At 39.5% G+C, this 26,186-nt stretch overlaps 2 protein-coding genes across 10 annotated transcripts in view; one reads left to right on the top strand and one right to left on the bottom strand.

The window, feature by feature from the left end:
• POLA1 (DNA polymerase alpha 1, catalytic subunit) overlaps positions 1-4,831 on the bottom strand; it is a 285,573-nt gene extending 280,742 nt beyond the window's left edge. For 3 of the 4 annotated variants that reach the window (XM_072994276.2, XM_072994275.2, XM_078390450.1), the window contains exons 1-4: positions 4,699-4,831; positions 1,613-1,737; positions 983-1,079; positions 243-323 (exon numbers count right to left, since the gene is read on the bottom strand). In XM_072994276.2, coding sequence (XP_072850377.2) covers positions 243-323; positions 983-1,079; positions 1,613-1,737; positions 4,699-4,750 — 355 coding nt within the window. In that variant the 5' untranslated portion in view covers positions 4,751-4,831. The remainder of the gene's footprint in view (positions 1-242; positions 324-982; positions 1,080-1,612; positions 1,738-4,698) is intronic. The other variant, XM_078390449.1, reaches the window with a different exon arrangement.
• Positions 4,829-26,186, top strand: part of PCYT1B (phosphate cytidylyltransferase 1B, choline) — a 49,032-nt gene continuing 27,674 nt past the window's right edge. For 2 of the 6 annotated variants that reach the window (XM_020789186.3, XM_020789185.3), the window contains exon 1: positions 7,863-16,797. In XM_020789186.3, coding sequence (XP_020644845.1) covers positions 16,678-16,797 — 120 coding nt within the window. In that variant the 5' untranslated portion in view covers positions 7,863-16,677. Of the gene's footprint in view, positions 4,944-4,984; positions 5,308-7,438; positions 7,825-7,862; positions 16,798-21,017; positions 21,122-26,186 lie in introns of those variants that run through there. The other 4 variants (XM_078390455.1, XM_078390454.1, XM_072994278.2 and 1 more) reach the window with 4 other exon arrangements.

Below are 26,186 nucleotides of genomic sequence, written 5' to 3'. Positions count from 1 at the left end.
GGTAGAACAAGACACTCCCATTACTAGAAGCCAAAAAGAACTCTTGCCAAGCAAACTGTAATTCAGCAAAAGAACTGCTCTCTACGTGCAATGAGCAGGACATGCCCATGCTGCCAGTAGTGTCTGTAAAAGTCCACTTCATGAGGCAGCAATATCAAAACATGCCAGCTTCCCCGTAATCACTAAGTCTCTGCTTTACCATTTTAAAAAGATCATTTAACTACCAAAGAATGTTTACTCACTTTTCTTGTTAGAATCAAGAGCATCATCTTCTAAGTCTTCATCAAAAATCTCCCTCCCATCTTCTACGTAACCAACTCCATCTGTGAAAAAAAAAGGACCATCACTTACCATAAGACAGTCACATTTTAATTTACAAGACGTAGAATTTATCTGGATATGATGGTTAACTAGGTTCCAGGTGACATCCATTATTTTGGAACATGAATATTTAAAAACTGGGCTACAGAACCTGTATCCTCCAGATACTATTGGATTCCAACTATCTTCAGTTTTGGCCGTGCTGGTTCGGGCTGATGAAAGCCACAGTTTTACAACACTTGCAAGGCCAACGCAGCAAATGTCCTCACCACTGATCTAAGTCACTCTCCATTTAACACGAATGTTACACATTCAACACAACTTAGTTTTACAAACAAAATGTTATTAAAATGCTTACAAGATTAATATCAGATATTCAAAAAAGGATCCAGCCAGTAGATTCTGAACATATTACTAACATTACATCATACAGTAATTCAGAACACATTAATTTTTACTAAAACCTTGTAGCCTACTTTCCATTTTGCCAGCTTAAAGCTGAAGTAGTTTGTGTATCATAGCCCAAGAGCCAAATATATTATTAAATTATGTAAACAGCAAAGTTTTCCTAAATCATATCAGCAGCAATACCAATTGAACAGCAGCATCTTATATTTTAGTCCAAATTTTAAAAATGGAAAATGAAATCTATTTAACAAACCATCATCCACAATCCAGTCATCATCCTGTCGTTCTCTGACAATCTTAGAATATTGTTCTTCATCAATTTCATCATAAACACTTGCAACCTTCTCCACCTGGAATAAGAAAGTAACAACATTAGCTGCATCTGTCTACAGATGGACTGGAGACTATGTTAAAAACATTAAGGTATTCAGACATTACTTAGATCGTACAAGGGTGGCTCATATCAGCACGGAAATAACTATCTTCCAACAGACTTCCTAGGGGAAGGCAGCCTAGGAAGACTCTCTTCTCTCTCCCCACAGCAATACTGTGCAAAGAAGGGGGGTGGCAAGTCCTGTTCCAACCCTGAAGGCAAGATAATAATTGACAGAAAAGCTTTAAGCTTCCCTCTCAGAAGTTCTAAATAAGAATAAGTGTCACAAACATCTCCAAACTTACTTGCTCAGGGACAGTCCAAAGCAAAAAATCTTGCCCCCGCTATTAGATACAATAATCTGAAAAGCACCATTACATTTAGCTAGTCCAGCCTTCTCCAGTCTGGTGCCCTCTAAAAAGACTATGACCACATTCAGCAGAATACAGGAAGAAGATCCTGCAGCGAACCCAATATTGCTCTAAATATTCAGATTATTATTGTACTTACTTCATATTTTATTTTCTCCCCAGCTTTTGCTTTTTTCAAACGTTCCAGTGCTTCTTGTCTCCCTTTCTGAGATTTCTTCTCACGCCGTGAACGTGATGCTGAAAGATTTGGTGAATCAGTTGGTTCTAAAAAGCAAAACAATTTAAGTTATAGATTTAAAATGTGGAAACAAATGCACAACTTACACATGCAGAAATAATGACACACTGCTATGATAATCAATTACAAATACAGTGGTGCCTCGCAAGACGATTACCTCGCAAAACGATTAATCCGCAAGACGATTAGTTTTTACGATCGCTGTTGCACTTCAGAAGACAATGGTTTCCTATGGACGATTTTCACAAGACAACAATTTTTCCCCATTGGAATGCATTAAATGGATTTCAATGCATTCCAATGGGGAACTGCATTTCGCAAGACGATGTTTCCTATGGACGATTTTCACAAGACGACGATTTTTCAATTGGAACGCATTAAATGGATTTCAATGCATTCCAATGGGGAACCGCATTTCACAAGACGATGTTTTCACAAGACAGCATTTTTCGCGGAATGAATTAATATCGTCTTGTGAGGCACCACTGTATACTGCTTATTTACAGTTAAGACTTTTAAATAAGAAACTGGAGTCTTGGTCTACCACTTTTCCTCCAAAAAACTTATCGAAATTACTAAGAATCACTTTTTTTCTTCACATCTTCAGTTCCAACATCTGCTTCCATGGCCAAAAGCAAAAAGAGGAGATTAAGAAATCTTTCTACCAATTTTCCTCCAACAATGTATGTTTTAGTTGATTCAGGTCTGGTGACTGTAACTATGGCCCCTGCTTCTCCAGCAATAATGAATGAGTATCAGTTTCTGTGACATGAGGATGTGAACAGGACCCTTGGAGAGGTGAAGGCTGCCACATTTCTACTGGACCCTTGCCCTTCCTAGCTTATCAAAGCTGTCAGAACTGGTCAAGTGGGTAGGAGGAGCGATAAATGCCTCCTTGCAACAGGGTAAGATCCCAGCATGCTTAAAGAAGGCAATAGTAACACAATTGTTAAAAAAAGCCCTCCTTGCTCCGGTGTCACCAGTATGTTCGTGATACCCAAATCTATCTCTCCTTGCCATCTAAATCTGAGGCTGTTTCAGCTATAAATCAGTGTCTGATGTCAGTATAGGACTGGATGAGGGTGAATAAAATTAAACTTAATCCAGACAAGACAGAGGTGCTCCTGGTCAGTCAAAAGACTGATTAAGGAATAGGGATGCAAGCTATGCTAGATGGGGTTGCACTCTTTCTGAAAACACAGGTGCACAGCTTGAGGATGCTCCTGGATTCATCTCTGAGTCCAAGTTTCAGGAGTGACGAGGAGTGCCTTTGAAAATTAAAACTACTGTGACAGCTGTACACATTCCTGGAGAGATCTGATCTGGCCATGGTGACACATGCCTTATTTACAACCTTGTTGGACTATTGTAATGTGCTCTGTGCAGGGCTGCCTATGGGAAGTATCTGGAAACTTCAGTGGATCCAAAATACAGCAGCCAAATTGCTAACTGGGGCTGGTTACAGGGAATCACATAATACCCCCCTCCCAATTATAGCAGCTCCACTAGCTCTCAATCCCATCACCTTCACAAGTGTATTTGGTGAGGACACTGAAGAGGGCCTTCTCTGTTGCTGACCCCTGACTTTGGAACTCACTTCCACAGGAAGCCGGGCTGACCCCATCCTTGCTATCCTTCTGAAAGTAGGCGAAGACCTTTCTCTTCAGGCAGGCTTTCCCTGAGTGACTGACTGCTTGAGTGGGGTTTTCAAATGAATTGTTGTACCTTACTGCTTTGAATGTGTTTGACAATCAGATGACATTTTTGCTAGAGTGGACCAACCCATCCACAGAGCATTCCTACCTGCACCGTTTGGTCCCTGTCAGGGGGCTTCTAATTTTTTGGTGCAGGTAGAATCACTCTGGCTTGGATTGGTTCAAAAGCAAGCCTTCCTGTTTCAATTTGCTGGTATTGTGAAGTGGCTTAAACAACATTTCATGATAATAGCTAATAAACTGATTCATTAATCAATTTCCCTGTTCAGGAGAGGGCACGGGAGGTGAAATAAACATTTTGACTGTATGTAGACTACTGCTAATATGCTACATCGGCTATAGAAACATTTAAACAATCTTTACTTTGCCTCCCCTTTAAAGGGCCAGTCAAGAAGCCACCAACAGTCGAATCCACAGTGGTGGCTTCATTCATTTACCCTGCCGTCTGTCAAACAAGAGAAGTGACTAATTTACCAATATCTTGAAATAGCTCTTATTAAGTGACTTTACAATTTTATTGTTCCCAAGTGGCCCCCACTAGTTCACTTGGTGCTGCAAGAGAAACCAGAAGTCTTCATCTAAAGAAGCACACTTGAACACATGAAAGCCTATGAAAAACCAACACTAGCAAATCCTACAGGTGGTAGAAGGCCTCTGGTTTCTCAAGTATGCGACCAGTTTCTTAAGCCTTCATTTGTCTTCCATAAGATTTAAATAGTGGAAGACATGCAAATATTATTGGGCACTCACACAACATTACTTTTCTGCTCCTGATCCTCCTCCTCGCGGCATAAATGCCTTTCCCTAGAAATCTGCATTGCTTCCTGCAGACCCACACCAGCACACTTAGGACTACTGTAAGTTTCCCCGAAGTCAACAGGGCTTCTGTTATAGAACTGGACTGTGAGTGGCTTGTACTTCCGAGTGAAAAGCAAGCCACAACTCCTCTGAATCAGAGGGCACCTCTGAGTAACCATTAACACCACCTCAGCTATGAGAGATCTGCTACCGTAGTCCTCTTATTTGCAACCGGGCTTGCAACCAGCGGCCACTTTGCACAGTGTGCAAAGAAGATGAAGTCAGAGCTCAATTCCCTTTCCGAAAAAAAAAACAATAAGCCTTCCCAGGTCTTGCCACCCCTTTTTCATCTTGTTTCAGCCTCTGCACAGTGACCAGGCGGCTCTGTTTCCTTCTCATCATCCTATCTGGCCCATCCATCCATCCAACCAACCCCACCTCACCCCGCAACCTTGCGCCCGCTCCCTCTCTTACCTCCACGGCTACCATTCTCGACCCGGTCGCGCGGACGGTCACTCCAATCCATGGTGAAGCTTGCAGGTTGCCGCCTCTCCCGCTCCCCGTACGCCTCCCCGACAATCCACGCTCTCGCGCCAAAGCGCCTGAAACTGGCGCGAGAAAGCAGACCCAAGTGCCCCGGCCGAAGCGGCAGCCAATCAGAAGCCGCGCGTTGACGATTTCCGTCCTTCCTATTCCGCTTCAGGGGTTAAACAGGAAGAGTAAGACTTGCCTTTTATGTCTCGCTGTGCTTGTTGTGTTACCGGGGGAGGGGGCTGGGGAGGTGCGCGCGGCCGCGGCGGGAAGCTCTGTCTCGTTTATTTACATTATTTCGTATGTTCCATATGTAGTAGTGGGGGGAAAAAAATAAGGGCGGGAATTTTGGACTGAAGGCGTGGCCATTTGTAAAACAATTCTAGAATCAATGGGATTTACACCGGTGTTAACCCATTTTACTTGTAAGTGTGCACAAATGCTTTCCGCCTTCCTATCCTGTTCAGTTACATATAAAAGCCTATGGGAGAACAATCCTCAGAACTCCGAATTTGATCAGCAGCACCACCAATATAACACAAAAGGGGGATGGTGAGTAAATGGCATGGGGGGGGGAAATACCTGAGGAGAAGGCACCAGAATCCCAGATGAGCAAATGGTGAACATCTTTCTGGTGCTATGTGTATAAATGTTTTCAAACTAGCAGCTGCTAATTGCTGTTCATTGATGGGGGTGTCGGCACAAGTCTCAATGATGTGCCTGGTCACGTGCCCAGTTGTGGAACTTAAATGCACTCCCACCTCATCAGTTACATGGCAAGTTACACAAACCTTACAGAAACATTAATAAGATTCTGACCAGATTTTAAGAATGTAGTGGGCAATTTTTGTTATCACCACCTTATTGTAACATTGATAAAAGCTCCTATTTTCAACAAATATTTTCTTATCTTGGAAACACCGATAAACATTCTGTGGAGAGATCCGCACGGAACACCTTTAACAGCCAGGGGGAGAAAGGCCTACTCTCGATCAGGACTGAGGGTTCCAATGAACCAACTGCTCATTTTGCTTTTCACATTGTCATCACTTTTGTATGAGCTAACATAAAAGAAAGTTTGTGCCTCTTGAATTTTGAGCTGTAGAAATTTTGGTTTTGCATATACTGGGCAGAATCCCGTAGTTGTTTGCTTAAGATTTGTGTAATTTGCCATGGCTAATTGTTCCTTATTGACAAGGTGGGGGGGGGGGTCATCTCACAAAATTGGTCATAAGGACAGAAGTTTTCTCCCCTTCCTGTAACAAGCTTGTTGTTGATTGTTACATGCCATCAAACCACCATCAATTTATGGTGACCCTATGAATTAGCAATCTCCAAAATGTCATGTCCTAAACAGTCCTGCTCAGCTCTTGCAAACTCAAGCCTGTGGCTTCTTTTAGGGAGTCAATCCATCTTGTATTTGGTCTTCTCCTGAGGTTTCCAACTTTTCCCAGTACTATTGTTTTTTATTGCCATCTCATAATGTGCCCAAAGTAGGACAGCCTCAATTTCAGCATTTTTGGCCTCCATATATAGTTCTGGTTTGGTCTGATGTAGGGCCTGTTTCTTCCTCTTTCTGGAAGTCCAGAATATGAACAAAGCTGTCCTCCAGCACCACATATCAAATGAATCCAAAAAAAAAGATCTGGCAACTTAGTTTATTGTCCAGTTTTCACACCCATACATGGTGACTGGAAATAAAAGAGTTTGGATGGTCCTGCTCTTGGTCTCCAGTGAAACATCCTTACACTTGATTATATTTTCTAATTCTTTTATTACTGCCCTTCCAAGTCTCTCTTGTCTTCTGATTTGTAGACCGCAGTCTCCACTTGGATTGATGACAGAGACAAGCTATATAAAATACCTATTTCAGTTTCTTCATTGGCAGTACTAAAGCTGTGTAGTTCTTCTATAGACATTATTTTTGTCTTCTTAATGTTCAACTGGAGTCTTGCTTTGGCAAATAAATCCTATTTACTCCATGGTATTTCACTTTCCTTAAACGTTTCAAGTCATTCCTACTTTCTGCCAGTAAGATGGTGTCATCTGCATATTTTAAATTGTTGATGTTTCTTCCACTAATTTTTATGCCTCCTTCATCTGAATCTAGTTTGGTATTACATATGATACAGACTGTGTACAGACTGAACAGATAAGCGGATAAAATGCACCCTTGTCCAACACCTTTGCCTATAGGAAACTATTCCAGCTCTCCATATTCTTTCCCAACTGTACCTTTTTGTCCACTATGCAAATTACACATCTGGACAACCCATTACTTTCAAACAATCCATAGTTTCTCATGATTTACACAGGTTTTTTTAAAGTCTCACCAAATTCCCAACAACTATGCTGAATTATATGCAGAATGCACAGTACTGTGTTTCTGTATGGGTCAGAAGAACCCATTTTATTTAAGCACCTTTTTAGTGACCCATCTACTCAGGCTTCTGTAAAAAAATTAGATACTGGAATTTTGAGCCAAATGTGCTATTTTGCTATGTCAGTCCACAAGAATAATTCAGTCAAAGCTAGAATGTTAGCCAATGATACAGTTAATTTTTCATACTGAAACTGTTGCCACAGCTTCAGTGTAACTGGAACAATGAGCTTTTCATACTGCCCTGAAACTTGTTTGTGAAGAAGTAAATCCTATTTATTCCTTGCCATTTCTTAATTCCAGATAAATGCAGCAGTTCTGGTGAAATCTTAATGGATTTTTTCTGTCTGTTACTGTGGATATAAATGTGCAGTGGTGCAAGAAGGAAAAAAAACAAGAAGTCAACTTGGACCGTCCTTTTGTAAATAACCTTATCACCAGATTACACTGACACGATCTTTAAACCTTGTTTGGTCAGTCATACAGAACAGCTTGGCACAACCTTTGTCCACTTTTTTGAGGGAACCACAAATATCCTGCATTTTACCATTGACTTGGAGGAACTTAACATTTGCTCTGTTTGTAAGTGAATAGAACAGAGAACGTTCACAACTATGGTGGGGCATCAAAAGCGCAAGATAGAAAATGAACCAGAATTGCCAGCCCAGTCCTACAAATGTCAGAGAAAGGTATGTGACTTGTTTTTCTTTGCCATGTACAACTTAATCACATGTCTGTTTATAATATAATTGCCATTAAACAGGAGTCTTTAAATATTTAGCATGCAAAAAAATATAAGCTAATCTTTTGCCAAATATGACACCTGAAGCAGTATCATAAAGAAGTGTCTGTGTGCATATTATATATATATTACAATTTATTTCATCTTTCCATCAGATTAATAGATCTAGGTTCTTAAAACAGAATGGCCTACACCCCCAGCCCTCAAAAGGATGTACAAAATATTTGGAATCAATACATAAAAAAGATACACAGTTAGAGGCAATCATTGTGAATTACTCATTGAAAGTAAATGTAACATGAAAAGTAATGTTTACATCATTAACAATAATGGGAACCTTGTACTGTATTAAAAATTACAGTTATTTTGTATTGGTGATTTTAACTGTCTGTAGTATCAAGACCGAACATTTTATTCTAGTTCTTGAGTGGTGTCATTTGATGATTAGACTTCTCAGAGCTTGAAAAAGTTACTTTTATAGACTACAACTCCCAGAATGCACCACCCAGCATGGTCAGCTTGGGTAGTTGTAATCCAAAAGAGTTACTTTTCCAAGCCTTCATAAGAAACTGAAAATGTGCATGGCTCTCTGCCTATTCATTTCAAAGATAGTCCCAAATAACATGTATTACAATGATTGACCCGAGGTCAACCCATGGGTATCATGGTTGGGTGAGAATCCAAAGCTGAGTCTACCTGATGACAGCTGGGTACTTTACTTATGATTACACTACACTGATGCTTATGCAGGTAAAGATAAAGGTTCCCCTTAACAATTTGTCCAGTCATGTCCGACTCTAGGGGGCAGTGCTCATTCCTGTCTCCAAGCCGTAGAATCAGCATTTATGCATAGACAGTTTCCGTGGTCATGTGGTAAGCGCAACTAGACATGGAACACCATTACCTTCTCACCATGGTGGTACCTATTTATCTACTCACATTTTTACATGCTTTCGAACAGCTAGGTTGGCAGGAGCTGGGACAAGTGACGGGAGCTCACTCCATTGCATGGATTTGTACTGCTGATCTTCTGACCTTGCAGCCCAGAGGCTTTGCGGTCTTATCCGCAGCACTACCACATCCCTCTCATGCATGTACACTGCCTTTAAAATGTTCACAGAGCACAGCATCTCAGTAATATATGTCAGTTACTCTCACATCTATTTACTTTTGAAAATAGATCTGTATTAGTTGTTACTGAAATTGTTCCTTCTGTCTTCGTTGAGTCATGCACCCAAATTGACATCTGTACACATGTACTTAAGAGCATAAAATGTGGTACCCAGAGAGTATGTTACAAAAATTAAGACTTCGAACACATATGTTAAGGACATTACACTGGAAAGTGTGTGAACACTTCAGCAGGTTCAGAACACTGCAGCCGGATTGTTAACTGGGGCAGGTCACAGGGATCACATAAACACCAACTATAGCAGCTCCACTGGCTGCTGATTCACTACTAGATACAATGTGCTACCCCTTCACGTATTGCTGCCTTGTCGTGGTGAAGGGGCTTGAGTAATTCAGAGAAGCTATGCCATGCAGGGACACCCAAAACAGACAGGTCATAGTGGACAGTTCTGACTAAACACAATCCACCTGGAGCAGGAACTGGCAAGCCACTACGGTATCTTTGCCAAGAAAACTCCATGGGCAGAAACAAAAGGCTAAAAGATATGACACTGGAAGATGAGCCCCTCAGGTCAGAAGGCATCCAACAGGGTACTGAGAGTGGAGGACAAGGACAAGTAGCTCCAGAGCTAATGAAGTGGATGGGCCAAAGCCAAAAGGACGCTCAGCTGCAGGAAGTGAAAGGAAAGTCCAATGCTGCAAAGAAAAATACTGCATAGGAACCTGGAATGTAAGATCTATGAACCTTGGGAAGCTGGATGTGGTCAAATAGATGGCAAGAACAAACATTGATGTCAGTGAACTAATGGGAGAATTCGATTCAGACAATTTTCATATCTACTATTGTGGGCAAGAATCCTGTGGAAGAAATGGAGTAGCCCTCATAGTCAACAAAGAGTGGGAAATCGTGTATTGGGATACAGTCTCATAAATGATAGAATGATTTCAATGCGAACCCAAGGCAGACCTTTCAACATCACAGTAATCCAAGTTTATGCACCAACCACCAATGTTGAAGAGGCTGAAATTGACAAGTTCTATGAAGACTTACAACACCTAGAACTGACACCAAAGAAAGATGTTCTTCTCATTATAGGGGATTGGATTGCTAAAGTAGGGAGTCTAGATGTTTTTAAAAGGAGATTGGACAGATTTCTGGAGGAGGCAGGTGAGGGGTATCAGGAGACAGGTATCTAGTTGTCTCGTGTGCTCCCAGAGGCATCTGGTGGGGCCACTGTGAGATACAGGGAGCTGGACTAGATGGGCCCTTGGCCTAATCCATCAGGGCTCTTCTTATTTGGCGGGTTAAGTGGTAGGGAGCATAGTTTAGCAAATCCTGAAGGATTCTGGGAGAAATAGTCCAAAATAGGAGCTTTTCCAAATTCTAGTACTAGGTACACTGAGAAGTAGTTTTGTGGATGTCTGGCTCAGTCAGGACAAAGAAAGCATCAGTGGCACAAGATGGGCAAGAGCAGATAGTTTTAAAACAATTAAGAAAATGAGAGGAAAGTAAACCCAAAGTAGATCTTTGTTTTTAAAAAAGGGAAACACAAGGAGTGTCTTTCCTTGGTTGTTCACACTTACTCAGAAGTGCTCAGACAGCACAAGCTAGCCAGATTTCTCAGGACTTCTGGTTGCATGCTTAATGCCCAGTTTTACTCTCTAACTGCATGGAGGAGAGAGGAGGAAAGCCATGATACACACAACAATGTTGTGTTTTGCTAAGGCTAGATGTGCAACATAATGGCAGAATCTGAGGACAGGGCTTGATAAATTGTCTGAGATTATCTAACCAACAAAGATGTTTAGTAGCGAAGGGCTCAGTCTTGCTACATTCCTTACCCATGTCATGTTCCTAACTCCTGTTCTTACTGGAGTACAGTGGGGTCTTGACTTGAGAACTTAATCCGTATTGGAAGGCGGTTCTCAAGTCAAAAAGTCTGTAAGTCAAGTCTCCATTGACCTACAGTGCATTGAAAACCGATTAATCCCGTAACAGGCCGTTTTTGTTCCATTTTGGTTTTTTTCTGGTCTGTAAGTCAATTCTCAGGCTGCAAGTCAAACCTAAATTTTGCGGCCAGAGAAGTCTGTAACTCAAAAAGTCTGTAAGTCAAGCCGTCTGTAAGTCAAGGGTCCACTGTATATCCAGCTGAATTTAGAGCAGCTTGCTTCTAAATACACAGGCACAGGATTGAGCTGCAGGTTTTCAAATCATCCTTGGACTCTCACTGAGAATTGCTGCTAGGCAAAATAAAAATCCTTCTACTTCCTTAGAAACTCACATTTATTATAGCATACATTAGAGGTGAGAAACCGCAGTCAAGAGGAAAACCAAATCTTTCCTAGCCATCTGTGAGCAAGAGTGACAGGAAGACACTCTTGCTCATTTTTATTTTTTCTTACGAATATAACAGTTGGTGAAATTTAGTTTATCCATTGCAGGGTATAACAAGTATTGCTTCCTCATTATTCCTAAAATTTAGCTTTTGTGGGTCAATTGCAGGGATTGGTATCTGGGGCAGGGGTTGGTTAGGCTCCCCCACTGCCTAGATTAGACTCATGGGACAGATCCCATTTGGGAGGCCACTCCAGAGTTTCAGCACTGCTACCAAGAAGGACCTGTCTCTCATGTTCACTCACCAAATCTCCCAGGGTGACATACTGGAAGTAAGTCCTTTAAGGTTGATCTTAACTCCTGGTCCTTTAGTCATTGTGATCCTAAGGTACCTGAGCTTATCTGCTAGAGCCAGGATTTTGAAATGAGCCTTCAAGCCAGTGACATCAGCAATACTGCTGACGGAAGCCAATGGAGCTGACATAATTTACATTGTCTGACCTGTGAGTACTACACAGGAGTTTGTCTTGGTTCTGGACTGATGGGTCTTCCAGAGTACTTCAAAGCAGTCTCCCTTAGAATCCATTCCAGTAATTCTACATGGAAGTTGGTGAAGCATGGATGACTGAAGCCAAGTCCACCTTCTTGAGCTGAGGCAGGTAAATTTAGCAGTACCAGCTGGTATGTCAGCTGAAGCCAGTAAAAAGACACAGAAGGGAACAAGTTAATAAATGAAGTGAATACATGAAGATAACATGAGAAGATTTTTTCAAAATAAGGGCAAGAGAAGAGCACTTGGCCAAAATATTGGTTCTCAGTTTCATAAATCATGATTTATGAAGCCTGGGGAAAAAAAAGTAAGAATTAATATGTGATCAGGTCACCATCTCCAAGCAAATCAAAGACCTCACCCACCCAGATCCCCCAGTTCTTGTCTAGCTTCTTTCCTAACTATTTTCTTCCGGTTTCTCCTTTTGCCTGCAAGTCTGGCAGAAGATGATAGTTTGCCCAGAAAAAGTATTGTATCCAACATTGATCCAGATGGAATTAGTACGGGAAAAGAGTCAGAAAATCAGAGAGAGGAAGAGACAAAATTTTGCTTACTGTTGAGCAGTGAAGAAGTAGTTACATTTTCTACATACCTCAACAAAAGTGCACTTGTACAGTTAAAATAACTACAGGGGAGAAAAATGACCTAATTTGCAAGCACAGAATAAAAACAACATCAGAGTAAGCTATCTAAAATCATGTCCAGGTTCAAAGACTGGGGGGTGGAGACTGCAGCAGAGGAAGTTGCTGGCTGGTCACATTTCCATCAAGGAAAATTGAATCATATGAAACACAGCAGGGCAGGAACACACTGGGCAAGCAAAGGCTGTTGGAGACCTCCAGAAGCACACTGTGGAAGATGTGAATCATTCTCCCACAAAAAGACACGCTGTCCCAGCTGAATCTTCACACGTGGTTGACCTTGCCACCATTGAGGAATTGTCTTTTAGAACTACTGCACAATTCTTTTTTTTTTTTAAATCGGGTATCATGGGAGACAAGTATTTGGTAACTTTGAGGAACCCAGCAAGACTATATCTGAGCAACCCAGCAGCATCTTCTTCCCATTTATGTCTTCTCTTCAGCTTAAGGAGGCCAGAGAACATGAGGGAAATCAAAATTGTAAATCCTTCAGGAGAAAAGGACTACTTAGTATATATAGGCAGCATATAGCAATAAACTAAGTCCTTTATGTATACTTAAAGTGCTTTGTACAAAGGCCTTTCTAAATGTGAAATAAACAGATAACTAGCTATTCATTACAGAGTGCAGTAGGGAAGCAATTAATATTGCTCTCTAGGCAATTTGATTTCCATGTAACAGAACTGACTGATCGTCCCATGCAAGAACTAAACAATTGAGTGAGGAAAACTTTTTATTTTCTTTTGCTGGAAAGCTATTAAATATGTGACCATGCTTGAAGAATTACATGCAGTCCTCTCCAAGTCTACTCAGAAAGAACATGGTACTGGTGTGTCTTAGTTTGCATAACAGAGCACCATTGATAATGAGACAAAAATGTAAGCAAAGGGGAGCTGTTCTTCCCCCATTCAGTGAATTTTGGTGAAGTTTTCTAATATTTTGTGGGTTTTTTGTACACCTTACCAACATAGAACTTTTCTCTTACTCTTGCTTTTTACATACAATTTCTTCTTTCTTCTTCTCTGACCTTTTCAACTTATTCTTTTGCAAGAGTTCATTCTTTTATCTGTTGGCTTTTCTTTGTCTGTAGTGACATTTTAAGAAATACTTGTTATCTTTTTTTTTAAAACTATGAGTCATCATTCTGCTACAGCTAGTTGAAGTTCTATTTACCCTAAGGATGCATTTTAATTATATTGCCAGATATAAAGCAACTAACAATTCTTCAGACTATTTGCTTTTCCCTGGACCAGTTACTCCAAATAATTACTTCAAAAATACTCTTGGTAGAGATGCTATATATCATAGGACATAGGCACTTCCAGCACTTGTTCTTGCTATTTGCACATCCATGATGATTCAGTGGAACTATTATTCCACAGCCTCTCTTGTCTATAAATAATTTTGTGTCGTAAAGGATAAATGTCATAGGTTACTTTGAAAAATAGCTCAAAGCAATCAATGCTGATCATTTAAGATGGTCAACCTTATACACAATGCAATTTGAAATGGTCACAAAATATTATCAAAACCAGTCTATAATCTTGTTCTTATATATGGATATATATGGAGTTAAATGTCTATACAAAGATAGGCGGGCCTGGCGTGCTCTGGTCCATGGGGTCACGAAGAGTCGGACACGACTAAACGAATGAACGAAAATGTCTATACAGAGTGTCAAATGTCCCAGAATTAACATTTACTACCCCTACAAAGTTCTAAACCTATAAAACCCTGTGTGTTGGGACTGGGTGCTTTGGATGAGGTTTTCGATGAAGCCTTGTTTGTTGTAATATCTATGTTAATGGTTTTTGATTGCTGACCTATTGGTGTCAGTTCAACTAATTAGAAGCATCTCCATGGAATGCCAGGTTCATGTTGCATCAGAAGTTCAAGACTTTTGGACAGTGGTTGAGGTATCCGTATTGCTTTTGCATGTCTTGTTCTTGGTTTCTGTGTAAAAAGCCTGCCTGAACCCTTGAATCAACTTTGTTTTCCACATCTTTTTATTTATATTAGAAATCCAAGAGATTGTTAACTGAAGTTCCTAGAATATTCCAGGAATATCGATTCTTAGAGATTTATTGATTTACAGTATTTGGGACTTCAGTGTATTTCCTGGGGCTAGTTGTGGCTCACTGTTTTGGACTAATTCTTGCCAGCATGATACTGAATTACACAGTCCTAACTATGCAAGACATGGTTTAGCATTGTTTAACCCTTTACTCAGTGTTGTCAGCATGGCCAAGTTTTAAATACAGTACATAGATAAATGATTAGGTTTAAAAACATTCTGAGATTGAGGTTCTGATGGTATCAGGCCATTCCACTGTTTATTCCTCAGTTTATATGTCCTCCCAGGAACATTGGGAGCTACTTTAAACAAAATCAAGCCACATAGTTAAGTGTCACCCATTGAGATTGAAGGTAACTCTCTAGCATTTCAAAGATGAATTAGATGTTAAAGGTAATTTGTATTCTCTGTAGTTCACCTATTTTTCCTCCTACACTGTTAATTAATTAGACTTTCAAATTAAGCCCATGTTCATACAATATATAACAAAGCACAATAAATTTAAGATATAGAGGTAAGGAAAAGCATATCCTTTAACAGACATCTCTCGTAAATCAAGGGAGCACCTCTTCTAAATATATGCTAAATCTGTCATTGAGGAAATCATATAGAAGGCAGGTACTCTTCCTAACCACATGGTAATACTAAATTGAGTAAAACATTTAATTTGACCCCATATTATATAGTTCTAAGTTTGTAAGTGACTATTTTGAACATAATCACACTTTTAAAATGAGCTCTCCTTTCTGTACCAAACAACAACTGGAATTTTATTTATGTACATACAAGTGGTAATTTAAAAGAACAGTGCATCAAAACTGGATTATTTCAAAATATTTGGAGAAATAATTTGTATAAAAGTGTTCAGAGTTCATATTTGGCTCTAGATATGTATTGAAGCACTAATAAAATCACTTTGACAGGCTAGTTAGAATTCAGAGGAAAAGTCAATACAAGATGTTCCACCATATAAAATTCTGTTGTGCAAACTGGTCTGATAATACCATGTTGCCCCGAAAATAAGACAGGGTCTTATATTAATTTTTGCTCCAAAAATGCATTAGGGCTTATTTTCAGGGGATGTTTTATTTTTTCATGTACAACAATCTACATTATTCAAATACAGTCATGTCATCATCTTCTGGTTGCTGCACAATGGTGGAGGGTGGGGTTTCACTTAACTGGGGCTTATTTGGGGGGTAAGGCTTACATTATGAGCATCCTAAAAAATCATACTAGGGCTTATTTCCAGGTTAGGTCTTATTTTGGGGAAAACAGGGTAGTAATTAATTAATTAATTAATTAGAGTTAGCAATTTGTAGTGACCTAAGATGTGCTGATTGTCAGTACTTGGAATGTACACATTCCAACTTGATTTTTTTAAAAAGAGATTTTTGCATGCTAGTATATTGAATTTTTCTTAATAAGATTTTGAAAATCCTATCCCAATGAAACATACAGACATTTTCTATAAAAATAGAATAATAAGAGCTAAAGAGTAATTCACTCCTTAAACTAAAATTATTCTTAGATAAATACATTGCCAAAGTGCTTCTTTACGGTATCTCTTTTTAGAAAGTATTTTAAACATTTATTCTAATCGGGAAAGAGAATGCGTTGTGAAGCTGTTTTTATAACCAATAATATTGTTGTGAAGAAGATTTGTCAAACACCTGCCATGCGAAATTGTATAGCATCAAAGAAAAGGAGGGGAGGATGTCTGGGTAGCATTTGTCAGAGCCCGCCTCCCGGTATACATCACATAACTCAGTTAAAGTGGTACTACGGTGACAGTAACCAACCAGAAAGCATCATGCAAATCAGAACACTGTATCCTGTACCAACTGCTCTGTTGCTAGCTGGTTGTTATAGTGATAACATGAGGCCTTGCCTCCCGGCTTCTCCTGGGGGGGGGCAAGGGAAGCCCTTTAATTTAGCAAGGGAAGGAAAAGAAGAGAGGGGAGAAGGGGTGGGGGGAAGAGAAAGAAAATAAAACGAGAAAGGAAAACAATATCCGGCTGAGAAGAGAATAGCACAGAGGCCATCACTGCAAGAAGCACCCACTGGCCATGCCAGTGCTGCTTGCCTCTAATGCTGAGTCAGAAACAGGCATCCCAAAATCCCTTTCTAATGAGCTGCCTTCAGAAACCATGGAGGAGATAGAGCACACATGCCCCCAGCCGCGATTGGTAAGTAAAGAGATAGATGATCCTTTTAATTGCTACCCTTGGTCGCTTTGCTGTGTTAGGATATAAGCCGGGGAATCAAGGCTTTATAGTCTCAGGGGGGGAAATGCAAGTAGGGCCTGATCTGTTTTTTCTTTGCCTGTTTATTGTCTGTATTGTGAAGATTCAGATAACAAAGTGTTAATTGTGCCTGCGGCATGGAGGGAGACCGTTTGGAGGGATTGTAACAGGCTTCCCCGGCCAGTGATCCTCCATGGAAGCATGTCAGGCTTTGTAAAGAAAAGATGCATTTTCCAACAGCCTTTGTTGAGTTCAGGTTTTCAGCAGAACTGCTTATTTACTCCTTGCTTTGTCTTTGTTTTTCTTCTGACTTTCCCAAAATAATGACATGCAGGGAGGTGGGACTGGACGTGATCCAAGTTTCACTATCAGATACATCAAAACCTGTTTATTAGAGGAGCACCAGAAAAAAAAACTCATCAATTTTATTTTTCCCTTCAAAGTGAAATAAAGAGTTTGAAAATATGTGGCGCTCTTTTCAAGCCACTGAGTACATATAAACCCAGAAAGAATTGAATTACAAGAAGAAGGGAAAAAACTGTAATTTCTACAGTAATCAGTTTATTGCAACCATTCCTATAAAGAAACCAGCTGCATGCAGAGTCTCTTTCCCTCACTGCTTGTCTGCTTTCTTGAAACAGACCAGTTTTCACTTTCACTGCTGTGATTGTACATGTGTTATATTACATTAGCCTGAAATTTTGCTTGCTATTTTTTTAAAACAGTAGAAACAGTTGCAGGCCAGTTTGATACTGGACCTTTCCATGCATTATATCTGAGCAACACTGAAGAGTTCTATGTTACAAGAAATGGGCACCCTTGCAGGTTATAATTTCAAAGGATGGTGTAAAGAAATTGTTTCTGACATATATGCATAGAGTGAGATTTTTTCCCTAAAGGCCTACCTACTTAGAAGTCATTCCAGTTTATCTAAGTACTATTTACTTCTGAGTAAATATGAATTAGAGTGGGCTGCAGAGATTCTAAGTAGTAGGGACAGTATTGATTTTTACCCTTGAAATCTGTACTACTCCTCATTAATCTAATGGAAGTGTGATTCCTATAACAAGCACTTAGGAGGGTGCATACTTTCCCCCCTAAAAAATGAAAGGCCTTCCTTTTTCCTCTTTCCTCAAATGTATCACTCCCATTCTGTATCCCAGGAAAGGTGCTTCTTGAGAAAGCAAAACTCAGAAAGACAGCCAGTTTGCCAGGGTGTCATTGTGACGTAACTGGCACTTCCCACTGAAAGTATCTAACACTGGAAAGAACAACTAACTAGGTTTTGAGCAGTTCTTCAAAATGAAAACAGATTCTTAATTCAGCCTTCTATTTAAAATGGTTTTAATATTCTGTAGTAATTGACTGAGTTCATGGACATGAATTGATTTATATGGTTAAATTTCTCTACACATCAAATTGTTATGTTAAAAATGAGAGGGAGGCATGCATTCTGCTTGCAATATATGTTTGTCAAAAGTTTTTAAATGAATTATTTATTTTTATTTATTTATTTATTTAATTTATATGCCGCCCACACTACCCAAAGGTCTCTGGGCGGCTTACAGCATTTAAAATACAATAAAGATATGTACAATTAAAATACAATTAAAATATATATAAAATTGCCATCAGACCCACAGCTAATATTATTTCAGTTAAAAGTCTTCTGGAACAGGAAGGTTTTGACCTGGCGCCGAAATGTCATCAGTGTCGGCGCCAGACGAATCTCAGTCGGGAGGGCATTCCATAGTCTGGGGGCAGCTGCCGAAAAGGCCCTTTGTCTGCAAGCCGTCCCTCTTACCTCCTTGAGGGACGGCTCTTTCAAAAGGGCCCCCTGGATAGATCTTAACTTTCGGGTAGGCTCATATGGAAGGACAAGCACCGCAAAGTATAGTGGAATATATTAAAAAATTATCTCACAAGGAAAATAATGAAAGGGATCAATGTAAACATGATATTCTTACATGCATATTACCTATTGTGATTGTCTTGTTCTAACATTGTTTATAGATTCTAAAACTATATGAATACAATATTATGAGAATTAATAATAATCTGTCCTAGATTTCTACAAGCAATTTAAATTTAGGACAGAACAGACAGCTTAAATAAACATTTCTGGGCTTCTTATACTTCTGAGCTGAGATTATTGGAAGGTTATGTATGTTTCGTATACATGTTCTCATTTCCACATGACATAGTGTATCTGCTATTAATGACAAGAAGAAAAAGTAGAGGGAGTATACTTTGTTGAGTCAGGAAGGAGTCAGGAAGAAACTGTCACTTGAAGGTCTAATGGAGGAAGTGATGCATAAGTATGCCACCTCAGATTTTATGTGGAAATTTACGTCAGATTAATATACATAAAAATCCCTGCCCATATGTGAAGCTTCACAGTATGGGCAAAAGAAAAGACTAAAAGAATTTGAAAACAGTTACCAGTTCAACTGCTTCTAAACTCCCAACCAATCTTCCAAAAGGATCAAATATCTTTTTATATTTGTAGTTTTAGAAGAGGTAGCCATGTTAGTCTGTGCAAGCATATCAGATAAAACCCAAGGAAAAAAATAATAAAAATAAAGGCAAAACCTTGTAGCACCATAAGACTGTTATATTGTAATGTGAGCTTTCATTAACAAGTCCAATTCTTCATACATACAATAAAGAGTTCACAAAGTAAAATATTTGTATTATACACTATATGGCAAACTAACTTTATTTGTTTGATGACTTGTTAAGGGAGGCCAACCAGGGGAGTGTGATCTTGTTGGTCCTCCTGGGTTTTTCAGTAGTGTTCGAAACAGTCAGCCACAGTATCTTCCTGGACAGACTTTAAATTTTAGGAATTAGAGGGTCGTATTTACTCTGGCTGCAGTCCTTTGAGAAAGGTCATGTCCAGGGAGTACAGCTTGGGGATGCTGTTTCAGCTCCAAGGGTTCTTTGTTGTGGAGTCCCCCACAGGAATTAATCATTTCTCCAATGCTCTTTAACATCTATATGAAGTCGTTGGGGGAGGTCATCCAAAGATCTGGAGTTTGCTGTCATCAATATGCTGATGACACGCATCTCTATCTCTCCATTTCATCTTGAGCAGTGGAAGCTTTGTGAACCCTGGAACAATTCTTGGCCACAGCAATGGATTGGACATGGGCATGGGCTAACAGATTGAAATTGAATCTTTATAAGATGGAGATCTTGTTAGGTGGAGAATCTGCCCTCTTAGGAGGTATGCTGGACGGGGTCACACTCCCCCTAAAAGACCAAGTCTGTGACTTGGGTGTGCTCATTCATTCATTCAGTTTGTATTCTGCTCCTATTAATGTCACAGCACTACTCGGGGGGGGGGGGTTACAACACATGTAATAGAAAACAAAAACAAAAATAGAAACATTAAAAACAGCAACAATAATCCTTAAAAAACCCAACAAACAAACAAAAAACATTTAGCCATGTCCAGACCTATCTTTTTCCATCTTCAGCAGATTGCTCAGTTGCGGCCCTACTTGGACAGGAAATCCTGAATGACTTTGGTCCATGAATCTCTAGAATTTACTTTGGCAACTCTCTACATGGGGCTTCCTTTGAAGGCAATATGGAATCTTCAGCAGGTGCAAAATGCAGTAGTCACGTTTATGTAGAGCGTATAAAGATATAATTACATCTACCAGATCCTGGCACATCTGCATTGGCTTGCTATATGCTTCTGTGCCAAATTCAAAGTGCTGGTATTAACCTATAAAGCCCTTAATGGTTTGGGACCTCATTATCTGATGCAGCATATTTTCCTAAGATTAGTCCACCTGGGACAGGTGTCGTGTCTGCAGGTTGAGGTCTGGAAAACTACCACCAGGACCTGGTCCTTCTTGGTGGTGGCCGCAATCCTATGGCATGCATTATCTGCAGAAATACGCCAGAAATCCCTCCCTCCTGGCCTTCAGGAAATAGGTAAAAAAATAAATATTTTTGTCTGAAAAAAATACAAGAGCCTTAGCCGATAAAACAGAGCACTTAGAAAACACAGAATGAGTGTGTTATATACATAATGTAGATAGGACTGTAATGAGGGGCTAACAACTGGGGCTTTGCCCCAGGCCACCACCATTTAATAATAATAATAACATGCCGCCAAGTCAGTTCTGACTTATGGCAATCCTTTTCAGGGTTTTCCAGGTAGAGAATACTCAGAAGTGGTTTAAGAAATAAATGAGCGTCATCCTCTGACCTTCAGTGAATGGGGAAAAGTGAATTCAAGTCCCCCATTCAGGTAAGTTTCAATGTGTATTAACTCTCATTATATGTACCACTGTTTTATTATAGTCTGCCATTGCCTTTTCTTTACAGAGACGACATATTTTGGTGTCTAATAAAAATTATATATTGAGGCAGAACTTGCTCCATTCTATCATGTTTATTAACATTTTGTATTCACATAGTGATTGTTGGCTAACACCACATATAAACAAACAGTCATGCAGTTGATTTGAGGAAACTTTCAAGGGGAAAAGGAGAATGAGAAGCCAGGAACTTTGACAGAAAAGGGTTGCTCAGTCCTTCTAGCAGATTTTTCATCCTATAGTTGTTACAACCACAGATTTTCTTCCCACTCTCCTCAAACCACAGCACCCAAAAGTGAATTTGATTGAATTAAAAATGAATCTTATTGAAATCTGATTTAAATCCTTCCTCTTTAGTGGTTTGTGCAATAGATTAATTTATTATATAGCAACATAAAACTCAAAAGTACTTCAGCAAAGTGATTATGTTTTTTTCCAGCTGAAGACAGCACTGGATTTCTAATAAGCACCAGATTTTGTTCATTTATTTCCAGATTTAGAAGTCTAGCAAAAATAATTTTTGATGAGACTCAAACTCATATGGCTGGATATCAGTGGCGAACGATAGAGCCTAATGTAAAATAATGTCAGCACAGGATGCCAGGGTTGTATCTGCAACTCTCTGTGTTGCTAAATTCCACCTGTCACCTGTGCTGGTTGGCAATATTGCATGGTAACAGGCCTTTGCGGGGTCTAACGATGGTGGGAGCTGGAGTATACGGATACTGTATTATTGCACACTTTGAGAGCTTTCATTCTGTGTTATATATTGGTGATGCACAAGATGGCCAGAATTGATGCATGCTGTCAAGGCCACAGATTTTATAGAAGTTCGCAACACTTCTGCACATACTTAGAACATCCTGGAGTAGTGAATGTGAAGGAAATAAAACCTTTGTGATATTTACCTTCCCTGACTGTATTAGACATTCAGAAGAACATGAATTATTCCTATAGTGGCTGCAGCTTTTTCAGGAATACAGTAATTGGCCCTTGCAGCCCTTCACAATGTCTTCAGCAATTAAAATGCTGTGAAAGGGGTCCTGCAGGAAGACTCAGCTTTGTGGAATAAAGACTGGAGTAGTATTTGAGGCCAATTGTTCTGTCACTTGCCTTCCACACTGCAGAGACCCTGTTCAGATGACAGTGATGACATCCCAAAATGCCAGGGCATATCTGCAGCTCTCTGAATGTTGCTAAAATCCAGTTCCCATAATCTCTGAGGATTGGCCATGTGCCAATTTTGATTCTGGGTTAATTGTTTTGGTAGCCAATGGATACTAAGTAATTTGTGACAGTTTTAGCAATTAGACATATGTATATATCAGATCTTTTTAAAATTAGACTTTGGAGCCTCCTGAAATGCTGACAGCATGCATTCACAGAGATCCAAGAGCACAAGAGCTATCCTTCCTGTGAGGCTTTTTATCAAATCAAGTAAGATAAACTAAAAGCCAGAGTGCTGTTTGATCAGGGCAGGTGGGATGATTCATATCCATGTTTTGTGTGTGTGGATTCTTGTATCTCTGGCCAACATAAGAAGTTGTAAACAGTGAATGGCCATTCATATAAATGAAATATGTAGACAGATCCTTTCACTTTTTTAAAATACACTATTTAGGCTTCTTCTGATTTTTTAATAAATTAAGGTTAAAAGAATAGGAAACAGTATCAAATGCTCTTTAAAAACAGTACTATGTGAAATTTAGGGTTTAGTATACCCAAGACCCCCACTTCCGATCTTACTGAATCTTCCTTCACTATTTAGGTACACATGCACATGGTCAATAGATTTGTAAATGACGAGGATCGCTCACATTTTTTACAAAAGTTCAACTATGAATCTTAAGCTTTCAGTCTTATCTAATACAGAGTCAACTATGCCAACTCATTTTCCTATGTCACCATATGTTATTTGGCCTGTGCATACTTGTTTCTTTTTGTTTGTACCCACTACTAGATCATTCCAATGCATCCTTGGGCATTTTGATTATCTTTGCTAAATGTTTTTGTCATGTGATTTTTCAGTGTTCCTTAACAAGGCACTACTAGAGACCATCCTGATCAGCGTTATAAGCAGTAAAAGAAAGCAATGGCAATATATACTTACAGTGCTACAGATTTTTTTTAAAAAAATACACATTGAAATTTACTTCTTCATTCTCCAGGAAAAGTAAATTAACGCATCCTTTAGCTATATTGTATGTTATTTCCTTTAAAACGAATTTTAAGTTTGTTTTCAAATTATTACTGTGGGCTTTTTTAATAACTGGCAAAATCCCTCTGGTTATTTATGCTGGCATAAGTGTAGTGGTGTAAATCACAGGCAAATTGCTGCTGGTTAAAAAGTCAAGACTTGTATTTCTCGGCATATGTCAAATCATGCAACTGATATCCAAGAGAAATATAGGTGTGGGGAAAATCCCCAGGGAACCCTGCTTGGAAGCCAGCCAAGCAGCAGTTGCATGAAAACCAGGGAGAGATCTCTGATAAATGAAGACACTGCAGACTTTATCTTGTTAGTATTCAGGTACCGGTAGAGAAGAAGAAGAAGATGAAGAAGAATATGGCTACCTTCTTCCCCCCAGACGTTTTTATTAAGCACGCAAAACAAGCAAAATTAGCATAAGATAAGAATTTGGCCATAGAGGCGTCGTGTGGTTATCAGTCTTAAGGCATTCCACGCCTGCGCACAACGAGAATCACATAACAATGGGATGATTATAAGGAGAATCACAGGAGAATGCATGATTGTACTAAAATAATGATTATGTTAAACATCACTGATGTATCCCTTAATAGCCACAAGATGGAACTTTAGACTACAAATCCCCACATTCCCTCCGTTTATATTTCATTGTGGATGAGCAAGGGGCTGCCAGTAAGACTCCTGATGGTTTCTGAGTCCATGGAAGCTCTTCATTGATGGAGGGTAACAGCCATGTCATCTCAACCTGTATATCGTGCATCAGCCTCACCATAAAAATCACCTACTCTAGAAAGGAACACATGATATTAGAATTGATACAATTGCGTAGCAGATAAAGACATTGATTGTACAGATGTTTGATATCACTTAGAGAAAACATTAATTAATGAAGGAATACATTGTTTAAAACAAGCATAAGGCAAATACAAATTTTCAGTAAAATAATACCATGCATTAGTAGTATGCAAAGCCATCCCATAGGGAAGTGTTAATATTGTTGGTAATAATGGTATCACTCAAATCAACTAATATATGCTCAATTGAAAGCTGCAAGTTATGGAAGCAAATAATACTTTGAGTATCTATTACAATGAAACATAGTATAAGTATGTGCAAGCAATTAGCAATGCTTTAACTGAAAGCTGCTTTAACTGATCTATTTCACTCTGCAGAGCTACCATGATTCTTGTAGTAGCATTAACTGTTTTTCTTCCAGGCGACAAGTCAGACCCAAAATGTTATGCCTGTTCTTGTGCAAGAATGCCTCGATGTGACCTCAATGTGAGTGCACCTGTAATAAGATTTGGGTGCCCACTATATTTCCATCCCAATGTGGAATGTTCTAGGCCATTGGGATTAAGGGAGGCATTCTTTTAAAACATTGTCCAGATCAAGTGAAACCTGGAACCTTGGCATTCCAGTTCCCTGCATGAATACAACAGAAACACAAAGCTCAGATGTGGTGCGTAAATTGAACCTTTGAAATATTAGAAGTAGGAGGAACAGCATGGAAAAGAAGTTCAGATTGACCATGTTCTGAAATACTTTGCAAAGAGGCAAGAATTAAGGTTGGATCATCAATAAGACCAGGCAGTGAGCTCATGATTCATATAAAAGAGAAACATTCTGTCCATGAACATCAAATATATACTGAGCATGTTGCACCCAAGAATTGCCTTGATTGTCCGGAGCAGAAATACGTGGAACCAAGAACAGTTCAAGCAGTCCTAGGAGTCGGATGGCAGAGATACACACCATCTTGCCAGGATCCAAACAGCGCCTTTGTCCAGTGCGACTGCAGCATCCTTGTCCCAGGTGATCAAGAGAATTGATCCCTTACCACTCAGGTGGTAAACATTCTGTCCTGAAATGAACTTTAACTTGGGTTGTGAACCCTGTTAATGAGGAAAAAGCAGAAAATTTAAAGTATACAGAACTTTTGCAACAACCATAGGAACAATCTGACCCAGAAACCCCTCTGCCTGAGGTTTGCTTCTGCAAAAGAAATTTAAGGATTAAGTGTGCTCTTTCCACAATTGCTTGCCCTGTGGAATTAAAAGGAATCTCATGCTTCAGTGAGAGTCTCCATTGAACATAAGATTCTTGAAAGGCAGATGATATATAGACAGGTCCATTGTCCAGTCTTCAGGCCTAGGATGGCCCATTACAGAAATTGTTCCAAATGTAATGTTGAATAACTTGTCTTGCAGTCTCTCCATGAAGAGGAGATGCCAAATAAATCCAGAAAATGTATCCACAGTCAAATGTAATTTAGGCAAAAACCTGCACTTGTGTGACATCCACGTGCCAACTACAATGTCTCTTGCCTGAGTCATTGGGATAGAAAACATTCTGTGAAACATATTTACAGAGTAATGAAACATGTCATGAGAAGCAAATAGGATCAGAAAAAAGACTAAAGCACATGAATTCTGCTTGAAAGCTGAATCAGCAACAGCATTCCCTTTAGTAAAAAATCCCAGAAGTTGAGGGTGGGAACATATATGGGCAATGGAACAGAATGCTGTTCTGCTCTAAAGTAACAAAGTCAGGAAAACAGTGAAAACAAATCCTTATCTATGGAAGGAGACAGATATTAAAAAAGCAAATGCCTAAAAAGCTTATAAACGTGTGTCTATAACAAAGTTAAACTCATCATTAGAAAAAAGTTCAAACGCTGCCATGTGACAACACCTTGGAAAGGCAAACCATCTGTGAAAGGCATCTGTGTATGGAGGAAAAACAAGTGGTTAATTGATAAAAATACAGGAAAGCAGGCGCTTGTC

The sequence above is a fragment of the Pogona vitticeps genome, chromosome 3, assembly GCF_051106095.1.
Source record: "Pogona vitticeps strain Pit_001003342236 chromosome 3, PviZW2.1, whole genome shotgun sequence".
In the NCBI taxonomy this organism is placed as follows: Eukaryota; Metazoa; Chordata; class Lepidosauria; order Squamata; family Agamidae; genus Pogona; species Pogona vitticeps.
This window is presented reverse-complemented; position numbering and strand designations above follow the sequence as displayed.